The sequence below is a fragment of the Sebastes fasciatus genome, chromosome 13 (genome assembly GCF_043250625.1).
Source record: "Sebastes fasciatus isolate fSebFas1 chromosome 13, fSebFas1.pri, whole genome shotgun sequence".
NCBI classification, from domain to species: Eukaryota; Metazoa; Chordata; class Actinopteri; order Perciformes; family Sebastidae; genus Sebastes; species Sebastes fasciatus.
This window is the reverse complement of record NC_133807.1, coordinates 15,310,561-15,328,283: the sequence shown is the minus strand read 5'-3', so window position 1 is coordinate 15,328,283 and position 17,723 is coordinate 15,310,561. Positions and strand designations below refer to the sequence as shown.

The following is a 17,723-nucleotide window of genomic DNA, read 5'->3' as shown; positions in this document are numbered from 1 at the left end:
AAAGCCTTTTTAAAAAGTATAACGTCTCAACAAATTAGAAATACTCAAGTACAGTACCAGCACCTCAAAACTACTCAGCAAGACAACTGACAGCACGGCGGACTGTCGACAGCATCGGGAAAATAGGATTCATTATAATTACGCTAAATGTTTTCTGGCCATTGGAACTTCAGTAGCAGCTATGAGACTGATAAAGACAAGTGGCCAAAGAAACCAAACTGATGGATCCATTTTCAAAACATTTCAGAATTTAATAAAAACCTTTAAAAAACAGAATGTATAAAATAACAGCACAAAGCTACTTTTAATTACTTTTGTACAACATTTTCTAACATTAAAGGCTGCTGATATTCTAGATTTGTATTTAAGTCAACAACTTCCATAAAAAGAACAAAACTAACAATGAATTGATGCTACCACACAGTCGCCGTCCTAATGCCCCAAATACTCACTAGAGCACCAAATGTGGATTAATCCGCCACTGAAAGTAGTCCCCAACAAATGCACTATTTCCTCCTGTTTATTTGGCAACAAGACTCGGTCAAAACCGAGTATATGTCTGGACAATGTATGGTCACTGGTCAGTCTGTGAATTTGAGGCAAAATTGTTACACAAATAGTCAGTGGTCACAAAGTCCAGCGAGGACACTAAGGGATGCACTGCTCCACTCAACTGGCCGTTCAAGCGGTGACGTAGCCTATCGTTGAATGCACCTGATTGGTCCCTGGTTTTCTGCTCGTCGTTTCAAACAGGAAACAACATGGTGGCCTAATCGCAAACTTTCTGTTATTCCGTCTAAACACGAACAGATTTTTGCATTTGTAGGGCTCGCCCTCTGCGGTCCAGCCAAAAACTACTACAGTGACCAGCTGGTTTAGGTAATTACTGAGTCTTTTTTAAACATGAAACTATATATATTTGTGTTTTTAAAGGTGCTAAATGCGATATTGGGAGCATTTCTATTGCCTCCGCACGGCTCTAAACATGGCAACGGCAACAGTGCTGACAGAGCTAACAGCGTCAACCTGGAGGGTTAGTGATACTCTTCTGTGTTTCAGCTGTAATCACCATATGAGAGCAGTGTAGAGCGGCGGCCGTGAGCTAGCCAGTGGGGCATGCTCACATCCACGAGCATGCACTAAAAGCAAGATTTACGTCGTCAGTAGGAACCAATGGGTTTGGGAGCCACAGACAGGAAGTCAGGACGGACTGAGAGACAGACTAATACATTGTTGGTTTGGCTCTGCACATGAGATCTTTTGACAATGAGCACAATATAGAATAACGCCAGCCTAAAGCTTTAACTTAATGAACCATTCAAAATATATACAATACAAAAGGCACATCCAGCAACATCAGGGATCAACAAAACCAGGTCAGCAGTACTATATTCATCAAAAGTAAAAGATATCATTCAAAAGGCCTCTCATAGTGTTGGAGTTGGTTAAGATGTTCTTTCTAGTTTTCTGTTGAGTTTTAACATCCTGTAACAATTTAAAAACGCTGAGTCTGAGTATATGACCATACATAGGGCAGCGATTCTAAATATGTCTACAGAGATTCTGCCATTCCTTTTACTGTTATGTGAGCAATCAGTGTGCAAAAACAGCCCCTTCTTTCTTTGGTCGAATATAAAACTGTAATTGTGATTTTGCAGCACTGTACTCCCTTTGACAATTATATTTTATTACGTACTATGTTGTACTAATGTATATAATATTATTATAATAGTATATAATAAAATAAACATTTTAAAGGGAGTGCCTATGCTAACTTCCTGATTGGCCTACAAAACATCCCTGGAGCACTTTATAGCAGAAAATACTTTGATACAGCCTTCAGACCCTGTTCTGTTAATTACATTTAAAAATGACAAAGGGGCAGTAACAAAATAATTTTCAGTCTTTTTTAAAAGGTCAAAAGAAGAAGTCAAAGAGGAGCCGTCATGTTGAGCGTCCTGGAGGTCCTGGTTTAAGGCCCCGACACACCGAGCCGAGTGTCGGAGGAGGCCTTGTGGCCGATTCAGCAAGCTGACATCCACCAACCGATTCAGCAAGCTGAATCGGCGGCGGAGCTCATTGGTGAGACATCGCTCTGATTGGCTGTTCAGCCTAAACGAATCTGTGCACGAGAAGAGAAACGTAAGTGAGGAGAGCAAGCCAACGAGTAAAGTCAAGAAGGTTCTTCTAGATTTTTCATCTTCATCTCATCTGATCATTCCAGTGCAAGGATATTTTCACAACAACATGGCCATCTGGTGATGGCCAGCTTAATCATGGTCAGCTAATTGGTGAGTGAGAGTGGTGTAAAAATGGTCGGCAAACACCACTTTGATACGTACGTATCATAACAATGGCTTGTATATCCGCCGTCCTCGGTCTTCCGGTTTCCCTTTTTGAATGATGAATACAGACTACCACCGCTTGCTGGTGTAGAGGGTTATTTCATCTCACGCAGGTGCAGAACGTACGTGCTAACTGGCCGTCGGCTGTAGTCTTTGTGATGTGTTCAAGTACAACTTGTCGGCCAAGACAAAAGCAACTCGAGGCGATTCAACGGTCGGCCTTCAGTTCTTTGATGTTGGGTTGGTGTGTCTGGGCCTTTAACGTGCTGAGTATGAACCGAAATACCTCAGGCTCAAGTCATTCCCCGTCACTCTCTTCCCTCTCTTCCTTGTTATCTCGCTACTGTAAACTTTCCTTTAAAGACAGATTTAAAAAAAAGACTACAAAACTGAAGTACTTGTAGTTGATCAGCTGATAGTAGCATTGGTGCACCTCCATCCTCGTCTTCTACTTGATCCTGATCTCGAAGCAGAGGCAGTTGCAGGACTCACACTCTGGAGGTTGGCAGGTGCAGGCACAGTCCCATCTGGCACACTGTGGAAAACATATCAGACAAGAGTTCACTAAAATGATGTATTTCAACCTTCTATGGTGAGCTTTTTGCCAAGGAGTACAAAGATAGTGTATGTGAGCGGTGTCCCCTGTGTTGCGAGATTGGATATGTGAGAGAGTTAGTGATAATAACACAATCTTGGCTATTTAACATGACTGATAAGTAGAACCATGTTTGTGAGACAGTGACAAGCTTGAACTCAGAAATCCAGTTTTGCACACACTACAATGTGAGTGTTTTCAATGCAGACCAATTTTAGGTGGAACCCACTGGCTTGGTGCCAATGAAAAGACCAAAATGGAGAGAAAAATTTAAATGTATACACATGGTTTTAAGCAGAGACTGTATATATGTATTTCCCTTGATGGACAGATGCGCCATAGGTGTACAGAATAACTATTAACTATTTATTTAACATAATAAAATGACAGTATGGTCAGCAGGAATGCAAAGAATACATGATGTGATTAATGGTGTGGAGTGTTTGAAGGTTACTTACAGAAGAAGGGCATGAAACGGCCCGACATGAGCGGATGGTTGGCGGGTGATAGTCACACATTTGTGCAAATTTAAAGCACTGATCACATATGGAAATGTTTGGACAACAGTCACCACACTCTGGAGAACACCGGTCCTTTAGGAGAGAAAACAGAGACCAACATCTGCATCACTTTCCACACTGACGTTTCTGTACTCTTTACTTGTGTGTCTGTAACATACACCTAACCACAAATTTCTATTTTTAGCCAGGTTTCCACCAAAATGTCCTACTACTAAGATCTACTTTTCAAGGAACTAAAAGGTTGTTAAAACCTGTGAAGATCAGGCAAATTAGTCCGCTAATGTATGAAAAAGCGACATGAAAACACCCTCTGCAGTTCAGTGTGTCCGCCTGTTTCGTCTAAAAAACACGTTGGAAAAAAGTTTGTCTCACTGCAGCAGCATATATTTACTGTTGTACGTTGGATGTAATGAATGTCTCCACAGTAAATCATCTGTTGTATGTTTGATGGTTATTTATTTGTGCTTTAGAACATAACCGCTGTGAAACACTCATAAAATAACTTTTCTTTCTCTCATTTACAACACCGCTCGCCCTCGCGATCTCTCTCTCTCTCTTTTAATGTTATCAAACAAAGAGTAACGCTCTTTTCTCGTCCTAAAATGGTCCGAAATTGATACTAGAGTACTTTCTTGTTTATGAATGAAGCGGTACGGTTGAAGCAGCGGCGCTGTGTGTGTTTGACCAATCAGCAATGGTCATCTCTGTAAACTCCACCCCAAAAGTTCCAGTACTTTCAGAAAGTACTACCCACACCAGGGCCTTTTTGGAGGGTAAAAAGGTCCTGGAAAATGTCCCCGGAACTAAATTTAGACCCTGGTCCTTGCGGTCGAAACGCAAAGAGTTCCTCAAAAGGTTCCTAGTTCCGGGGGAAAGCTCCTGAGGTGGAAATGGATTTTTTGTTCAATAAAAACCAATAAAAAAAATTCAAGCATAATAATGAAGACTTTCCCAGCTACTGTATTAAGTTATTTAAGGTTCCATCATTACCTCTTGATCTTTTATATGCAAACAGGAGGAATTGAAGAGGAAGCCAAATGCTTCATTACAACTTTCTCTGTAAATATATATATATGAATAGATGTAAGTGTCTAATATCATACATACAACGTGCAGCAGTTGTGCAGTAGTTTCTTTAACTATGTACATGTAGAAATATTATTGCTTTTTACTCAGAAATATGGTGTGTGTGTGTGGGTTTGTTTGTTTGTTTGGTTTGTTTTTGATTTGTCTAACTATATGTAGATGTTATTTTATGTAATTGTGATTTGAAAAAATAATAACAAAAGAAGAAAATTTGCTCCCTTCAATCATCACTGAGTTTGTTGTGTTTGTAGAAACATTTTAATAAAAAAATGTTTTTTAAAAATACTTAAATCCAACAGATTAATCATCAATTAATTAAAAGAGGTTCAAGAGATGAGTTACAATTTGATATTTGGGTTGGTGTTAAATCAACCAACAACATATTAAAAATAAATTATTGTCCTGAATTGTCAAGATTATCAGTCTGTTCTGAATTCTTAAATCCACCTTGTGTATAACTTTATATGATTATAGCATCTGTTTAATAATTCTGACAGAATAACATTTTGTTTTTAGAAAAATAAGACAATACCCAGTGATAATTAACCAACTTTATGTCCTGTTCTTCTCCCCAAATGTTCCTGTCACACATGGTAGAGAACATGAATAACGTCAGACCATGTTAAACGTGCAAGTGAGCCTAAAAGATATTAGCAAGACATTGAAAAAAAATAATAGATGTGTCTCACGAAAGCATAGTTTGTCTGGTTTCTAACACCAGAGGAAGCCACAAACAAAACAATTTAAGCGGAGGTCAGTCCACTTTCCTTTTTTTCCCCTCTACAACCATGCGTCCAAGTTTTGTGCAAGCTCCAGTAAACAACACATTTTATTTATTTTACATTTTACAAGTTGTAATAAGGATTAAGGCCCCCTGCTCTGTAGGGAACAGTGACCGGGCCTAGCGCAGCACCAACCTTGAGGCAGTATCGGATCCACAGCCCAACCCCCAGGACGATCATGTAAAGACTCACAGTAATCAGCAGCACTGCAGGGAGAGGGATGGAAAGCTCCCAGATAGATAACACCTGAGGAACAGGACAAACGAAATGTATGACTGCATCTAACAGAGTAGAGCTGAATACATTCGTATTAGTAGATAAGTGTTCTTTCTTACGTGCATTGTCTCTTCCTGAGAAGACACATTTAACTGTCACAAGGCTCACATCTCAGGGAATTCTGATGGAAAAGAATAACAGTTAAAATCTTTATTACTCAATATTTAGGCTTTTTCAAAAGCCTCTGTTTATTTTCTTCTATGTTTAGTATAGCCAGTAGTGGAAAGAACTAAGTACATTTACTCAAGTACTGCACTTAAGTACAATTTCTCCATTTTAAGCTACTGTATTGTACTTTTTACTCTACAACATTTATTTAACGGCTATAGTTACTTTAGATTTAAATTTAAATCAAAAACATATGATGAGCTCATAAAATACCATCAATTAAAATTAGCTCGACCAGTAACAGCAATGTTAGTTTACATTAATGTGTCAATAATAATAATAATAATAATAAAATATCAGATATTAATTAACACTCTGCACAATCAGAACTTCTACTTTTGATACTTTAAGTACATTTAGCTGATAATAGTTTACTGTACTTTTACCTTAGTAAAATTTTTAATGCAGAACTTTTACTTGTGATAGAGTAATTTTATACTGTTGTATTTGTACTTTTATTTTAGAAAAGGATCCAAGTTAAATACATTTCCCACCACTAAAGCAAGTACTATATGTTAGTGATGGAATATAATTAAGTACATTTACTCAAGTACTGTACTTAAGTACAAATTTAAGGTAATTGTACTTTACTTGAGTATTTCCAATTTCTGCTTTCTACTTCTCCTCCACTACATCTCAGAGGTAAATATTGTACTTTTTACTCCACTACATTTATCTGACATCTTTAGTTACTTCCTGTCCAGTGAAAACCAGGTATCTCCAGATGTGTTGATGTTGAATGTTTGTGATAAACTGAAGGACGAAGTGTTACTTTATGTGTTGAGAAAATCCTTCTCCTTCTGAAGCCAAATAAACTCTTTAAAAAGCCTCTTGGATCAGCTGGAAAATGCATCATCACAAAGCTGAAAACAGTCTGTTTTTCTGACTTTTAAGAGATACGTGGTTCTCACAGGACGGCTACAAACATATGATGATCTTATAGACCATGATGCATTGCTATAGATTAAACTATCCAACAGGATATAAAGGAGTTAAAATGCAACATACACATTAATGCAGCAGTTATATTAATCCTGAAACATCAGATAGAATAGGAAAACACTGAGAGGGAACATTTTACTGACACATCTATACTTTTACTTTAAGTACATTAACTACATTTTGACAATAATACTTTTGACTTAAATAAGGTTTTGAATGCAGGACTTTAACTTATAGTGGAGTATTTTCAGTATGGTATTAGTACTTTTACTGCAGTAGCCTAAAGGATCTGAACACTTCTTCCATCACTGATCATACTGAAAGTGCACTTAGGAAGTCCTGTCTTCTGTTATTCACAAACAGGACATTTACAGTCCTGGTATACTGGTAGAATATTTCAATGCAATCAAACGTGCATGCTCTAGCATTTTTTATGTATATATTTTACACACCTGTAACGTTAATTATTTTTTATCTGCAAGTGTCTAGACTGCAAACATCATAAAGGTGAATCATGTTGCTTCTTGTGACCCTTTAGTGGTGAAAAAAGTACTCAAATCCTTTAATAGAAAAAGATAATTAGAAATAACGCAAAGGCAGAAAACAGTGCTTCCAAAATACTTAACTATCTAAGTAGGTAAAAGTACACAAGTATCTAAGATAACAGCAGTAACATGGACTCAAGTGAAAGTACTTGTAGTGAGGAATGGTCCCTCACAGTGTTAATGCTCGTGAACATGATTGTTCACGAGCATTAACAGTTTTGTAAAATGTATTTAGTTAGCTAACAAAGACAACCGTTAACGTTAACGTCACAGTACAGGGCAAGTTGTTACATCTTTAATAGTGCTAACGTCTTACCGTTCTGAGGGGTGCTGTATCTCCATAAATACGTCTTGTGCAATCAATGTAAAGTTGGTATATTTAAGGTAAAGTCACATTAATCCCATTTTTCATCGTTAACTGCAGCTGAAGAGATGAAAACAACCGGAAGTAGCTGTGGCGGCAGCTGCGTTGCCATGGAGTCAAACTCAGACACGGGTCCCTACAAGGGACAAAATAGATGCACGGCAGCGCGAAGCGGAAAATCAACTTAGTGCTTACTTTACTTTACTTTACTTTACTTTACTTTACTTTACTTTACTTTACTTTACTTTACTTTACTTTACTTTACTCTACTTTACTTTACTTTACTTTACGATCTTTGAATATCTATATATCTATAGATATATATCTATATCTACAGATATAGATATTTATCTATAGATATATTTATATATAGATATATTTATATATATATATATATATACATATCTAAATTATATATATACATATAATGATATATATATATACATATAATTATATATACATATATATATACACATATATGTGGTATAACTACTTTTACATATTTGTGGTATAACTACTTTTACACACACACACACACACACACACATATATATATATATATATATATATGTATATAATTTATCTTAAATATATATTCTTATAACAGAGTATTTTGACACTGGTAAAACTACTTTTACACACACATACACACCCACTCACTCACACACACACACACACACACACACACACACACACACACACACACACACACACACACACACACACACACACACACACACACATATATATATAATGTATATAAAAATGTATATATAAAATGTTACTTAATAACAGTAGAGAAGTATTATCAGCTCAATGTACTTAAAGTATTTAGTATGCAGAATGGCTCCTTTTAAAGTGTTAAATTACTATTTAATATTACATTATTCTGTTTTATCACAAACAAATGAATGTAAGAGCATTTTAATGTTGTTATTTGTCAATGTGGAGCCAGATTTACACACTTTGTATACTTGGTATACTACAGAGTAGATTAGTAGTATAATACTGCATCGTATCATATAAACATATCTTGTAAATGTTGAGCAGTAAAAAGTACAATATTTCCCTCTGAGATGTAGTGGAGTAGAAGTATAACGTAGCATAAAACGGAAATACGCAAGTACAGTATAGTAGAAGAATGTCAAAATTGTACTGTACTGTACAAAACAGTACTTGAGTAAATGTAGCCTACTTAGTCACAGTCTGCATTTACTCATACGTTACTTAGGTACAATTTTGAGTTATTTGTACTTTACCTAAGTATTTTAATTTTCTGCTACTTTATACTGCTACTATTGATAATTGATCATAAATTATGCTGGAAACATAACAATGTAAAAAAAGAAGTGTCTAAAAGTATTGCAATATTATATAAAACTAAAGCTATATGTGTTGTTCTCTTAGTTCCTTCCGTTACCTAATGTAGGATTATTACAAACTAACCAAAACACACTATTTATTAACTTAATATTTTAAAATTGTGTGATAGTTTATGTTAAAAGTGCAGAGATAATATACAAAGTTCCTGTTTGCTTGTGGAATGGTTGTGACAAGGAATAGGATATGGAGTTCCTGATATTCAACAGTGCCATCATCTGGACTATCATAGTAACAAATAATATCTTTGAGGTTAAAGGACTAGACAGAAGTAGTAGTTTAAAAAAAATTAGACTCCACTCGTCCAAAATAACAAAATAGGTGAGAAATTATTACGTTTACAAACAAGAAATATCAATGTCTTTTAATTTAGAGATAAAACAATGAGCAGGGTATATTCTATGTACAATTGTGAAATGTGCTTCCTTAGCTTTGTTTGAAATACACTATAAAGTAAAAGCCAAGCCCTTCTCCAGTTTATATTCTCAGTTTTGCATAATTAGATAATATAAACTGACACAAAGCATGGTTATGCCCCACAACATCAGAGAAATTCACTTTAAAATCTTACATAACATTTACCTATGTGACAAAATGATTTCCAAAGTTGTTGACATAGATTTTAAATGCACCTTTTGTGGAGCTGAACCAGAAACAGTTATGTAGCCTATTTGTTTTGTCACTGCACCTGCTCATTTGTGTTTTTGGAGAGAGACATTTGTTTACAACAACAAGAGTGCACATTATCACAATATTAAAATATAATAATAAATCTTTGTGTTACATGACACATCTTATACATGTAGTTGATACATTTTACACACATAAGGCTTCTCCTTTTTCTAGTTGAGTTCAATTAGTACATTAACCTTTATGACACACATAAGAAGGGAACGTACATTGTTATATTTTAAATAATTATTTTTTGTAGCCCCGGATTAAGGTATATTGACTTTTTTGATGTTGTTGTTTATTTATTATGTTTATATAGCACTACTATTATTTATTTCCGTTTAATGTATTTCTTCTCCACTACAGGTTTCTGTATTACACATGAAACCTCATGAAGTATCAATTTAGCCCAATTTTAACAAGGACAAAAAAAAAAAACTTTTATTTGGGAAAACTGCTAATTTATGTACAAAAAGAGGAACCCTTGCTTGTACTTTGAGAGGAATTTTGAAAATATAAAATTAATATTCCTAAAAAAAAATTAAACCTTATCAATTATCAGTAAATATGTTCCAAAAATGTGTTAAATTTGTGAACCTTTCTCAGGTGGGAAAAGGGCATGGTATAAGATCGGTTAATTATCACTGGGGATTGTTTTATTGTTCTAAAAACAAAATGCTATTCTATCAGAATCAATAAATAAATGCTATAATCATATGTTATTATACACAAAGTGGATTTAATTTATTTACTTTCCACATTTCATTTGATTCACATCTATATTTTTTACACACTGGGAGAATGTCAATGATCTGTTTTGAATGTCTGTCTGTTCACTATGTTCAATAAAGAGACAAAAAAATGTTCTCTATTTCTTTGTTTTGGTCATTTCTCTCCACCCCCCACACCCGACTGAGAACATTTGGTGACAGAGCCTTCAGCATCGTGGCCCTCTGGAACTCTCTCCCTCCTGAAATAAGAAATGCTTCATCCCTGGACACTTTCATAAAACACCTCAAACACCACCTGTTCATCAAGGCCTACGACCTTTAACTCTTCCTGTGTTAGCTGATACCTCTTGTTTTTTGCACTATCCCCTTTGCTGCTGTAAACTGCAAATTTGCCCACTGCAGGAATAATAGAGGAATATCTTATCTTATCTTATCTTATCTTATTAGCAAAAATACATTCATAAAAGAAATGTTCTGTAGTTTCAATGTGTTCATCACAGAACAAGCAATTATTGTGATCAAAACCAAAACAATTTCTTATGAATTAAGCAGAGGGGTATATTTCATTGAGAACCTTAAAGAAAGAAAAATTCTCAATTCAATTCAATTCAATTTGCTTTATTGGCATGACTGTCAGGTGAACAATATTGCAATTGAATAATAAATAAAAATAACAAAATAAAAACAAAAACATATATATACATACAGTGGAGGAAATAAGTATTTGATCCTTTGCCGATTTTGTAAGTTTGCCCACTTACAAAGAAAAGAACGGTCTATAATTTTAATGGTAGGTTTATTTTAACAGTGAGAGACAGAATATTAAAAACAAATTCCAGAAAATCTCATCATATAAAAGTTATAAATTAATTTGTATTTTATTGTGGGAAATAAGTATTTGATCCCCTAGCAACCAGCAAGAATTCTGTCCCCCACAGACCGGTTAAATTAGTCCTCTCGCTTTAAGAAAGTACTCCGAATCTCAACTCGTGACCTGTATAAAAGACAACTGTGTCAACTCATTACCTGTATAAAAGACACCTGTCCACAATCAGATTCCAACCTCTCCACCATGGACAAGACCAAAGGGCTGTCTAAGGACGTCAGGGACAAGATTGTAGACCTGCACAAGGCTGGAATGGGCTGCAAGACCATCAGCAAGCAGCTTTGTGAGAAGTAGACAACTGTTGGTGCCATTATTCGGAAATGGAAGAAACACAAAATGACCATCAATCGCCCTCGGTCTGGGGCTCCACGCAAGATCTCGTCTCGTGGGATATCGATGATCATGAGAAAGGTGAGGGATCAGCCCAGAAATACACGGGAGGAACTTCTTAATGATCGCAAGACAGCTGGGACCACAATCACCAAGAAAACCATTGGTAACACACTACACCGTAATGGATTAAAATCCTGCAGCGCCCGCAAGGTCCCCCTGCTCAAGAAGGCACATGTACAGGCCCGTCTGTTTGCCAGTGAACACCTGAATGATTCAGAGAAGGCTTGGGAGAAGGTGATGTGGTCAGATGAGACCAAAATCGAGCTCTTTGGCATCAACTCGACTCGCCGTGTTTGGAGGAAGAGAAATGCTGACTATAACCCCGAAAACACCATCCCCACCGTCAACCATGGAGGTGGAAACATTATGTTTTGGGGGTGTTTCTCTGTTAATGGACAGGACGACTTCACCGCATTGAAGGGAGGATGGACGGGGCCATGTACCGTGAAATGTTGGACGACAACCTCCTTCCCTCAGCCAGGACACTGAAAATGGGTCGTGGATTGGTCTTTCAGCACGACAATGACCCAAAACATACGGCCAAGGCAACAAAGGAGTGGCTCAAGAAGAAGCACATTAAGGTCATGGAGTGGCGTGGCCAGTCTCCGGACCTTAATTCCATAGAAAATCTGTGGAGGGAGCTGAAGCTTCGAGTTGCAAAGCGACAGTCTCGAAACCTTAAGGATTTGGAGATGATCTGCAAAGAGGAGTCGACCAAAATCCCCCCTGAGATGTACGCAAACCTGTTGACCATCTACAAGAAACGTCTGACCTCTGTGCTTGCCAGCAACGTTTCTCCACCAAGTACTGAGTCATGTTTTGCTAGGGGATCAAATACTTATTTCCCACAATAAAATACAAATGAATTTATAACTTTTATATGATGTGATTTTCTGGATTTTTTTTTATATTCTGTCTCTCACTGCTAAAATAAACCTACCATTAAAATTATAGACCGTTCCTTTCTTTGTAAGTGGGCAAACTTACAAAATCGGCAAGGGATCAAATACTTATTTCCTCCACTGTATATAAGAAAGAAAGAAAACTGGGAGCCCTTCTTTTGTGCAGTCGGATGGCAGGTTTTTAACTAAACCATTTGATATAACCAATTATTTTAATGATTATTTTGTGAATAAGATTGATGCACTAAGGCAGAATATGAGCAGCATTGATTCCAATACTCTCGAACAATATAATGATTAAAGGGACTATTTGTAACTTTCAGAAATGCTTCTTAACAGCGACACCTGTGGCTGTGAAATCAACGAAAGTCAGCGTCGGGCTCACGCTTGCTCGCTCTAAATATACCTGAACGAGCATCGCTCAAAACAGTGAGGCGACACACGTCAGCTAAAAGCACAATATCACTCTATATTTCAGCTGCTTGGCAGTAATGTTAGCTGACCAGACGAAGGTCTCTCCATGAACATGATTTAGATCTGATCCTAATGTTGGCTTTTCCTGCCTAAGTGCAGGCTGAAGCAGCGGCGCTCTGCAGCGTGTCTCCCTGTTCTCTCCGCCCGCAGCCGGAGAGAACAGAGGAGACACTGGCACCCGGTCGGTAACGAGAGGGTAACGTAATTCTCTGAAGAGCTCCGTCACTTCACAAGACATGGGAAAGCTCTGTTGGTCTGGAGGAACTGCAGCATTTATTTCTGCACAAACGTCCCCTGTGCATTCACTAGATATTCTCAGAGCTAAACTAACTATTCTGCAGTGTGTAGTGAGCGCGCGTTCACGTCTAGACGCGAGACAGCGAGGACGCGCGCGCATTCTGAGTGAAGGAGAGCAGGCAGCGGAGACGAGGCTCCAGCCACACGCGAGCGCGCATATGCGAGCGCGCATATGCGAGCGCGACCCGCTACATTTATACGCTTAAAAAGTTACAAATAGTCCCTTTAATAAAAGTTGTTCATTTCAGTTTAAGAGAAAAAATAAGAGAAGTCAACTCCAGATGCACCAAAGGTTCTGATCATCCAAATCTGCTCTTAACCAGGTGTGCTGGATGATGAATCCCACTTGATCATAAATTAGAGGCGTGTGGCCGATTGTTTATTATCAGCACAGCATAGGTAACGCCTCCTAAACAGGGCAGGTGTTGTGCCGTGTGCAAATACTCAAAAAATGCCCAAAAACTAGAGAGATGCCACCAAAAAGGGCTGTAAGAAGAAGAACTTCAGCAGTAGTGAAATTGAGGTATGGTTAAATAAAGTTAAACAAAATAAACGTGACTTTCCAGAGTGTCAGTACTGGCGTTGCAGGAAAATCCAGTGTGGATTAAAGAATTAAGCAGAGGGGTATATTTCATTGAGAACCCTAAAGATAAAAAAAAAACTATTTCTTTGTTTTTGGTCATTTCCCTGGTGCAAATAATTCTGACTTGATGACGTCACCTTTCCAGTAAAGTTAGGACATATCAGGGCGTGGCTGCCGACAACGTCCCTGTGCGTACGTCTGCTACGTGATGACGTATCGGAGGGCGGAGCTATAAAGGCTTGTTTTCCACCGTTTAACAGCACCGGGCTGGAGAGAGACTCCTCCATTTTGTGTGAGCTGTCCGAGCAGAGAGTTGAGCGTCGTCTACCGTGAAGAGGCCAAACAACCGACAAACCCAGGAACACAAAGAGTCAAAGTTAGCCGACGAACTGCTCGTTAACCAATTTACTATCCGAAAGGAAAGCCAACCTTATCGTATGTCCGGTATCCAGAACCTCCAACACTTTGGTGAGTTGTGTTTATCAGAAGCTTTAACGGCAGTGAGGTGGGGGAAGGGCGCGAGCTAACGAAGCTAACTGTTAGCATCCGCCTTGACGTCGAGGTGTCACGCGCTTTATACGCGATCTAACTGTTTATTACCACGTTTCATCATCAAAGCAATCAGATCAACATAAATTATAACTCGTGAAATCTTTAATGTGTTAATTTGGCAGTTATTTATGCTCATTTTTTAGCTCCTAAGCAGGCCTCTTTGCTCACACTGGCCGCCATTAGCCCTCAAATATGTGCTACGTTAGCTTATTCTTCAGACGTGGTCGACTTGAGAAGGCTGGATCAACTTCAATATAACATGTATTTCACTTTTTAGGGCTTGATTCATGCACAGAAAGTGAAAGTTGTCATGTCTCTTGTCAGTCCATGTTCAGTCCTGTTGAAGGGTGTCGCTTAAAGCACACAATGTGCTACTGGCTAGACAACCACCGCTGCCTGCCAGCCTCCTGTAAGCTGTTTAGCTGTATATTTAGCTTCCTACGTCTGCGCAGTTCTTCAACACAAAATATGCAATCAGAGGGATCTGCCAGATGTCAATACATGGAAGATGAAGTATTGGTTTTGTAGCTTTAGTGAAACATTTCGTTTTTTTTGCTTTGGCTCATTGTCTGTTTCTTGTCCTTCTACCACTCTCTCCCCTCCAGACCCCTTTGCTGATGCAAGTAAGGGTCTCGACCTCATCCCATCCGGGACAGAGGACTATATCCACATAAGGATTCAACAGCGGAACGGCAGGAAGACCCTCACCACTGTCCAGGGCATTGCCGACGACTATGACAAGAAGAAGCTAGTCAAGGCCTTCAAGAAGGTACTACCCTGGGGTGGGGTCTGGTTTGAGCAATAGCGGTCTTAGTTTGTGGTTAATACTGTTTTTGTTTTTATGCTGTAAGCTTTTACCACATGCTGCTGCAGGGTTGGTGTGTTTTTAGCTCCCTGCAAACACTGACTCATTGTTTTTTACCCTCTTTGACCTTAACAGAAGTTTGCGTGCAATGGGACAGTGATTGAGCACCCAGAGTATGGTGAAGTGATCCAGCTGCAGGGAGACCAGCGCAAGAATATCTGCCAGTTCCTCATCGAGGTGAGTCTTTTGTTGTTAAAAAAACCCAACATGGTTGTTTTCCTGCTATGTACAACAGTGCCGACTTGAGGCACAGACTGGAGGTCATTTTCATTTATTGATCTCTCGTTTCTTTTTCCACAGATTGGCCTGGCCAAGGAGGAGCAGCTCAAAGTCCACGGCTTCTAGAAGCTGCTAGCAGCCCTCTCCCCTTCTCTCTTAGAAGGCCATTAAACTCCCCCTCCTCCTATGTGCTGCTGTTGCTCTTCCTTTCCCCTCTCCCCCCTTGCAACCCCACCAGCTCCTATTAACCAACACATGAATTACCTCTGACAAACATGGGATCCTGTAACACCACCGCACCCCAACAACACCAGGGGGCAGGCTCGCTCTCACAAAGACACACCACTGCAGCTCCAAACATCAGGGATGAGTGGTGATGACCCTCCCACACACACTTCCTCCTTCCTTTCCCCCTTTTTGTTTATTTCCTTTTTTTAATTTTTTCTTTTTAGGTCCTGTGCCATAACTAGGAGGCACCGTTTCATGTAACTCTTTTGTTTTGTATTCAAGGTGTTTCAATAAAACTTTGAGTCTCCATATGTTGGAGTGGTGTCATGGGGACTGGGTTTGTACAGGAAGGTCATAGACTTTATAACTGTTTACTGCTGAAGTGGGTACATTTTAGAAGCGCAAAGGCTGCAGGTGGGAGGAGGGGACGTAAGGGTGTGGAGGCATTTGCTGCAGAAGCCAGTCTCTGCAGTGAGCCAACATGCGTGATTTCCCTCGTTTCCGTCTGCTTCACATGCCCAGCCACCTGCTCTCAGGTTACAGAGCAGAGATTGTGTAAAGTACTGACCATCTTCACCACCCCATCCAGCAAATTTGTGTTTTGCTCCTCATTTAATGGCATGTTTTTTCTAACTCATTTTTAGTTGTTTTTGCAGCCAATCCAAGTATTAAAATTGAATGGGCGTTCAGTGGTCAAAGCGAGGCCTGTAATGTGGAAGGCTGAGTCGGTTTAATATGTGATCAGATGAACCCTCCAGAGTGGGAAGTGAAATCAAATACTGGTAATATTCGGCTGTAGCTCGGTGACAGTATGATTCTTAATTCTTAACATTGAGGATAATTTTGGATTTGCCAGTAAATGAAGTGAGTTTCCTACTCTGGCACTTGACCAGCTTTCTGGTGTGGTCCAAAAACAAACCTGTTACCACACCTGCGGTTATGAACACTTGAATCTTTAATTTTCCTATATAATGCAATAATTTATAAACATAAGTTAAGATGTAGAGTTGCTGAAGTAATACAGTAAAAATCAAAGCCATGGCCAGGTCACACTGTGCTCCTGTGACTGAGGGTGATGGAGAGCAAGTCTGTTTTGCAAAATCCACATTTGGTTCAATAAAATGTCTGCAGTTGAGAAGCATGTCCTGTTTTTTGTACATGTGTCGGTGATTTTATTTGTCTTCACTTTGCTTTTCGGTGTCGACCTCTGCATCTTTTTGTTTACAGTAATTACTCATCACACTGCATCACAAAGTTTGAGTAATAATACAATAATATATATACTGGGAATTCATTAGAGGAGCTGAACAAGCATTTAGATCTGGTAACTTAAAGTACATTCATTTGAGCACTATGTATTTCCATTTAATATATTTCTTCGCCACTACAGGTTTCTGTTTTACACATGAAACCTCATTAAATATCAATTTAGCCCAATTTTAACAAGGACAAACAACACGTTATTGTATTTGGGAAAACTGCCAGTTTCTGTACAAAAAGAGGAACCCTTGCTTATACTTGGAGAGGAATTTTGAAAATATAAAATTAATATTTATAAAAAAAAAATGAAACCTTATCAATGATCAGTAAATATGCTCCAAAGATTTGTTAAATGCGTAAACCTTTCTCAGGTGTGATTGCAAATTCTGGGGGAAAGGGCAGAGTATAGGATCGGTTAATTATCACTGGGGATTGTTTTATTGTTCTAAAAACAAAATATTATTCTATGAGAATCAATAAACAAATGCTATAATCATATGATATTATACACAAAATGGGTTTCAAGGAATCAAAACAGATTGGTAACAATAAATATACTTTAAATTAATAAATGATTTGACCTGTTCCAAGTATATAAAGGTGTTTTTATTTCATAATTTAATTCAAATTAATGTCTAACATTTTGTCAAACAATAC

At 38.2% G+C, this 17,723-nt stretch overlaps 1 protein-coding gene across 1 annotated transcript; it reads left to right on the top strand.

Moving 5' to 3' along the window:
* Positions 1 to 14,164: 14,164 nt before the first annotated feature.
* On the top strand, positions 14,165 to 16,117 carry LOC141780500 (eukaryotic translation initiation factor 1). The gene is made up of 4 exons (XM_074655764.1): positions 14,165 to 14,410; positions 15,100 to 15,263; positions 15,435 to 15,536; positions 15,660 to 16,117. The coding sequence occupies exons 1-4, from the start codon at positions 14,380 to 14,382 to the stop codon at positions 15,702 to 15,704; spliced, it is 342 nt and encodes a 113-aa protein (XP_074511865.1). The 5' UTR covers positions 14,165 to 14,379; the 3' UTR covers positions 15,705 to 16,117.
* The last annotated feature ends 1,606 nt before the right edge of the window (positions 16,118 to 17,723 follow it).